General features: G+C 43.0%; 1 protein-coding gene across 2 annotated transcripts; it reads right to left on the bottom strand.

The window, feature by feature from the left end:
- Positions 1 to 519: 519 nt before the first annotated feature.
- jam2b (junctional adhesion molecule 2b) lies at positions 520 to 6357 on the bottom strand. Of its 2 annotated transcripts, none has more exons than XM_076160501.1 (10): positions 6205 to 6357; positions 3874 to 3939; positions 3673 to 3783; positions 3427 to 3576; positions 2815 to 2996; positions 2545 to 2653; positions 2352 to 2459; positions 2083 to 2104; positions 1956 to 1998; positions 520 to 1810 (listed from the first exon to the last, which is right to left on the bottom strand). In XM_076160501.1, exons 1-10 carry the CDS (start codon positions 6254 to 6256, stop codon positions 1772 to 1774), a joined length of 882 nt encoding a protein of 293 aa, XP_076016616.1. In that variant the 5' UTR covers positions 6257 to 6357; the 3' UTR covers positions 520 to 1771. The 2 variants fall into 2 exon arrangements, with proteins under 2 accessions (XP_076016616.1, XP_076016615.1); XM_076160500.1 differs by having other exon boundaries at positions 2083 to 2101.
- Positions 6358 to 7051: the final 694 nt, after the last annotated feature.

Below are 7051 nucleotides of genomic sequence, written 5' to 3'. Positions count from 1 at the left end.
AGACTCATTCCACGGATTCTCTTTAGAAAGCATTTTGACTCCCATTTGCATCGATTTCCTTCTGCGTTGAGGAGCTCATCATCACGTCTGTGTGTGTTTACAAAGGCGGGGATCGAAGATGAATTTCCATTAACTATGACATTGAAGATACAGAGATTTCACACTTCACTTGGTGGCTGTGATGCATCAGGGTTTGGATCATTTGGATCTCAGCTAGTATCATTTTGTTTACAGCCTGAATCTTCTGTGAATCAATAGGACAATAAAGCATAGCAACACTTACAGCAGGCATAGAGGCTTGGAACAGATCAGGAGTCCTTGCAAAACATGGAGACATTGTGATAGAATGATATGAGACTATTAGGGAGGAAGATTAAGTCATCATCTCCATCTGTACTCCTCACACCAACAATTATTATTCACCATTGGTCAGATATGTGCAGAAAGATACAGGTTAGTTACTGGCAATGACATCGCCCTTCAACAAAAACATGGAAATGAAGCTGCGAGCAAACAGTGTGTTTCAAGACTTTAAATTTATGGGCACCACAAAATGGAGAACAACGAGAACAAAAGGAAAATAACAACAGTGCCTCTGTTCGTAGACAAAGAATGGATAAAGGCTGGCATCTTTGGGGCTTTTTGGCTGCAAGCCTAAGCTGCTCAGTGCTATAGTGCCATCTAGTGGCGCATTTCGGTGAAGGATTCCACTCAAATATAGAAGAGCAGAATGTTTATGTTCCAATGTGACCTGTTTACAATATCAAAACATTATTCCTTATATATAATAAGAGCTTTTCATTCCATGGAGGGAAAATGAGGAGAACACTTTAGAAATCTGATCCATGTTTGTTTAACAGCAACTCAAAATGATTACAACAAATGAATATAACACCTTTAAATGGATTCAGTTGTGACGGTAACTTGATCTGTGAAACTGGACCCTTTTGTTTTAGGTGTGTGTGTCTCCTTGTTCCAAATAAAGCCAATATACAAATTGAACTACATTTTTTTACATCTCTTCCTAATGAAACCATCGGCCTATCAAATATTAAATATTCATTCAGTGTGTGCAGACACCTGTTCGTTTGTCACTCGAGGCACATTACTTGACTTTATAGAAGATTAAACACACAACAGTTACATGATACATACATCAATACAAGAAAATGTTTTTAAAATATATATAAAACAACAAAAGGGTTCAAACGGTCACGTCTAAATATCTACATCAGGGTTAAACTGAACAACACTGACTGGCCTCTAGGTGGTGCTGTGGAGCTGTCAGTCTGCACCTCAGCCCTAAACACACTTGACACGCTCACTAACAACAATATAAAAAAATACTATATTTATATATATATTTAATAAGGTTTGAATGATCCATCAGTTCATCCATGACCTCATATCAGCATTACACCGTCTTTAGTAGTAACATTAAGTAGTTACAACAGTAGCAGTAGTATAGTAGTAACTTTATGCTGCACCGCTCTCTATAAGTTTAGAGCACAATGTAGAAGTGACAATAAAGTTCAAATTGACTTGATCCGTATTTTGTAGTGAAATATAAACAGTTTTTCGAGGGAATAGTTTTCTGTTTAATGCGTTTAGTGTTTGACTTGTTTTTCCTCATGTTTTGTACTTGGGTGTGTGTGTGTGTCCTACCAAACAGGGCACCCACCCAAAAGCAAGGCGGTGAGTCCCCGAGTGTGAGGTGACGTTTCACAGGCCGGAGGAGGGTTGGACTCCACTGCGAGGAAGTGGTTTGTCCTCAGATCATGAAGGACTGAGTTTGTTTGTAGTTCTTGAGCTGCAGAGAACAGAGTCAATCATTTCCTTTAATTAGCCGGGGCCGCTGCTATCAGCTTCTTATCAACACCATTTAATGGAAGCCTAAATTCACGGCAGCAAGCAAAACAAGCAGTGACACGATAGCGACGGCTTTGATCACTCACGTTGAGAGTGGGAGGAGGCGGGGGAGGAATGTAGGACTTGGTGCTGAAAGACAAAGGCTGAGTGTTTAGACTGGGTTCATTAGACAACAATAGAAGGAGGAAAAGAGTCTAAGGTGGAAACACTCACCTTTTGGCTTTGTTTCCCTCTGCTCAAAGACAAAAAAAGAGAAAAGCAATTCAGAACAACAGAAGAAAACGTTCTCCATAAGCTTAGATGGACATTTGTCCCATTTTATCTGCAGGTCAGCAACAAATTAACTAAGTTTAATTCTCCACAGTCAAGAGGAAACAAAGAGATTAAACTGTCTTCTTTTTAAACTAAGCTTAACCAACCGAGTCAGGCCTGCCACACACACACACACACACACACACACACACAGAGAGGGGTCTACTCACTCCTGCAGCAGCTTCTTCGTCTGCAGACACACACACAGAGGCAGCACAGGATCATGAGGAGGCAGAGGCCTGCAGCTCCGGCTATCAGAGTCGTCAGGCTTAATGGATCTGTAAAGAGAGAGAGAGAGAGAGAACGTTTGTGATGTGCAGACTCTGACACTTTCTATGATCAATATTACTAAAGGATACTTACATTCAATGACTTTCAGTGGTTGAGCCACACAGCTCTTGGGCGCCCCCACACTGTTGGAAGACTCACAGCGATACACGCCTGAGTCGGCTTCAGACACACTCTTAAACTTCTGCTCCAAAGAGAGAGGGGGGCAAAGTGGAGAGAGCAACAGCTGAGGGGCTGCACTGTGTGTGTGTGTGTGTGTGTGTGTGTGTGTGTGTGTGTGTGTGTGTGTGTGTGTGTGTGTGTGTGTGTGCGTGCAGTGAGTCACATTGCATATGGTGCACTCACCAGCGTGCCCTTGTGTGTGTCGACGCTGTACAGAGTCTCTGCTGAGGAGGTCAGGACCTTGTTGTCTTTGTACCAGCGGTAGGTGGCGGGCGGCACGCTGAGTTTGTCCCTACAGAGAAGCTCCAAGTCTGCGCCTGCAAACACCGAGTGGGGCACCTGGCACGACGGCACGTGGGGAGGCACTGAGGGGAAACACACACATGGAGTTTTAGCAGAAAATACATACAAATAGATGCTTAATCTATGCTTAATCGACCCTAATGTCTTTGGAGATGTAGTTCCTGTAAAGGCCACTAGAGGCTCTGAAGAGACTGTGGACACACCGAAGACACAAAGCGAAAACAAAAAGTTTCACTCTTCAACACTTCATTAGCCAGGTTTTGGGGCCACCTTATCAAGTTGTTATGGCTACACATTGAACAGACACAGAGCAACATTAGAAACCCACTGGTGTTGTGTTTTGACCCCCTGTTTTCAGTCCCAACCAGCTCCACCAAAGATGTCTCTATGTTTATCATAATAGATGCTCATCATTCTACATCACGTACTCTTTAACACACACACTCTCTCACACACTCTCACACACACACACACACATGTTTGCTGTCTTACCCAGTACATTGAGGGTTACTGTGGCCTCTCCCAGGCTGACATGGTCCTGGCTGGCAGTGACCTCGCAGCGATACTCCCCTGAATCTCTCTGAGTAACAGAATGTATGGTCAAGGTCGCCCCCTGGATCCTGGCACGGCCGGCGTACGAGCCTGAAGAGGAATGGATGGAAGATGGACTGAGAAAGGGGCTTAAGGAGAAAAATGACCTTTAAGAATAAAACTAAGAGGGAAAGGAACTCTGCTCGCCTGTGAATTTTTGATCAAAGTACACAAACGTCACTCCTTTCTCTTTCTTCTTCCACTCGATGCGAGGGTTGGGATCCTTCTCCGTCCTGAACTCACAGGCCAGCACAGCGTCTGAGGGAGGAAGAGAAAGAATCGATCCAGAAGAATTAGTGTCGTGGCTCTGTAAGTGTAAAGTAGCTTTAAAGTAGCTTTCTCTCTCACTTGTGTGCTCGTGGACCTCCACTTCAGGTTTACTGCTGCTGACAGTCACCGACCAGCAGCTACGACCTGCAGAACAACATCACAGCTCAGGGTGAGGAAAGGTCCGCTGGAGTCTCAGCTCGGCTTTAAGAGTTAGTGGTTAAAGAAAAGCAGCAGCGGTAAATAGAAGAGAAAATATAGAATAAGAACACAAGAGGCTGCGTTGTTTACATTTAAGTATTATTGCTACTGTGGAAATCAATACTTTACAGGAACAAGAGGGTTTCACTGTATTTAGTATTGATCCCACCGTCACCTTACTCTATACTGAGGCAAATAGGGAAAAGAAAGGGAAGTGGGGTTTTTGTCTTAAATCAAAAGAGAAATGAAGAAAAATGTAAGTACATAAAACAATAAAGACAAAGATAAAATAAAAGAATACAAAGATCAGGTCGCGACAATTTAAGATAAGATGCGGATGTGAATGAATCTGTGCTACAGCATTAACTTTCTCCCTCTCTCTCTCTCACACACTCTCACACACACACACACAAAATGTGTAACTTGGTCCTGTTGGTGCCAGGAGCAGCAGTGTGCAGGAATGCAGGTGATGGATGAGCCTCTGACAAGCTGCAGAGCTGCTACCCCAACCTGATAACCCCTATTACTGCTCTGTCTCTTTAACACACACACACACAGCGAGAGAGAGAGAGAGATTTTTTTAAATGCAAATATACATAAATATGCAGAAATGAAAGAACAGCTAGATCAGCTTTTCTTTTGGAAGCAAGGCTGTGTGTGTGTGTGTGTGTGTGTGTGTGTGTGTGTGTGTGTGTGTTTCCAAAGACAAAGCCGCTCTCTATCACAGTAACTCTACCCTCCTCAGCTGGCACAACAGAAGGTATCAACACAATCACACATGTATCTATCTGCCATAACCACACACACACACACACACGTATTCCTTTACATGTGAGGAGCTTCACTGACCTCATTCAACTTCTAGCACTAAACTAACAACCCCCGCCCCGCCCCACCCCACACACAATGCTGTACTGCCTAAACTTTAATGTAACTCCTAACATCTATGAAGAGAAAAAATAATCTAAAATCTAATTTAAAAACAGCCATGTTTACCTAGGATGGGCATGAATGAGTTTTTGTAATATTTATATATGTTTGGATTTGTATTGTTTCTTGTGCCAAATAAATCAATTAAGCCATTTTATTATTGTTGTTGTTGTTGTTGTTGTTGTTGTTGTTGTTGTTGTTGTTGTTTCTCTCCGATTAAGCCAGACTACTGTTCAGCCTTGGGGAGGGTATGTGCTCAGTCCAGGTAGGATTAATTTATTTTTACATGAACACATATTGGCTTATATTCCTTATTAAGAATACTTGTTAGATGTTGTAGATGCAGTCACACCCCACGCACACTCTTCATCTTTTGGCATCATAAACATTACAAACAGAGAGCGCGAGGCTGTAATTATGTTGCAGCCGGTTCAGATCCTTCAGCAACTTCAAATGCATTTTTGCAGATAGTAAATGATGGTTTTGATCTGTGGCCAGTGAGCTGCGGGGTCAGCTGGGGGTCTTCAGCAAAAACCGAGACTGCTCTAACTCCTCCGCTGGGCCCTTCATCTGCCTCATCAGCCCGTGGATCTCTGCTCCAGACGGCGTCAGAGGCTCCAGTGTAAACACCGAGCCCGACCCTCCCTGCAGCCCGAGCACACGCGGTCCCTGAACACATCACACCCCGTCCCTCCCTCCGCCACCACTGACAATCAACGCAGCATCGCGACATCAAACACACCGTGCTCTCACAGGAGTTTGCTACAACGTCCGCTACTGATACACAAAATCTGATACACAACCTCTGATGCACTGCAGCTAAAAACACAACAGCTTTCATCCATCAAAACATTTGTATCCATTTCTCCCGGCGTTTTTTCTCCACAAAAAATATTACTAATAACTGTTGCGAAATGTAACTTTATTCTGTTTGTTTATGCACCAACCTGTTTGCAGATGAATGAAGCATTTAGCCGAAGAAGCTTTTTTGTAAAACAATCTAAACGAACTCAGTTGTAAAAAAAGCTTAAATCTGCAGAAACGAACATTTGACTAATAAAGGACAATTCTGTTCTGTGCAATACTTTCAGAAAACATCCGGGATATTTTAGTAATGTAATAGATCGGATGGTAGAAACGTTTACGTCATTATAATTGGCTATTATACTGTTTGTTACATGCAACACGAGACGGATTTGAGTTTGAATATAAGATTGAATAACGTTCCATTTCTGTCACAAAGAACATCAACAAAGTCTGAAAAAGCAGAAAATATCTCACTGTGGATCAAAGTGATGAGCAGAGGCACAATCAGCATCTTCATCGTCATCATCTTCACGCTCGCTGTGAACTCTGCGTGGCGTCTGCGGGAAACAAAACTCTTCAAGTTTGAAAATGCGCGTCCCCGCTCACAGGGAGCGCGCAGAGCCACGAGAGAGGCTGAAGAAGTGTGTGAGCATGTGAAGGAGGTCAAGTCACCTAATCTGACAAGCTGGTGACGTCATATAAAAACAAAGCCCCCTCCCCAAAAGAAAGAGTGGAGATATGAGGTTGATGGATAACACCAGGCTGATCCACAGGCTGAGATCAATTCTGTCAAATTCTTTAGATAAAGTCCAAATGTCACGCTGACACTGAGCTATAACAACTGGATTTTAGGATCTAATCTCTAAATGAATGTAAATCTGTCTGCAAACTGTGTAACCATGCAGCATAAGGTCTCTTTGTCTGTTTGTTTGTTTGTTTGTTTGTTTGTTTGCAGGTTTACTACAAAGATCATGAACTGACTTTGGAGAAACTGTCGTGGTGTGTCGTGGCTCAGGGTGATCGTGGGGCTAATGTAGTCTAATGTAGTCTGGATCTGGAGACATTGTAAGGACAAATAAAGCCACTGAGGTTGATCTCATCTTATTTGTGTCTCTCTTTTTGTGAAACCAGCACAAACACAAAGAAAGTGTCTCTGTATCAGACTGATCACCTTTTGCACGTCTCTTTCTAGAAGATTCAATAAGATCAAGCGTGGCTGGATTAACTCGTCCAATCAGAGAGCACATGAGCTTTAATCTGCAGGGTTAAGTGCAGTGATGGTTTGTGAGAGGAGGTGCAGGGGAGCAGAGGAGCAGGGGAC

The sequence above is a fragment of the Genypterus blacodes genome, unplaced genomic scaffold, assembly GCF_046128005.1.
Source record: "Genypterus blacodes isolate CSIRO-AG114 ecotype Tasmania unplaced genomic scaffold, CSIRO-AGI_Gbla_v1 ptg000106l_1, whole genome shotgun sequence".
Lineage (NCBI taxonomy): Eukaryota > Metazoa > Chordata > Actinopteri > Ophidiiformes > Ophidiidae > Genypterus > Genypterus blacodes.
This window is presented reverse-complemented; position numbering and strand designations above follow the sequence as displayed.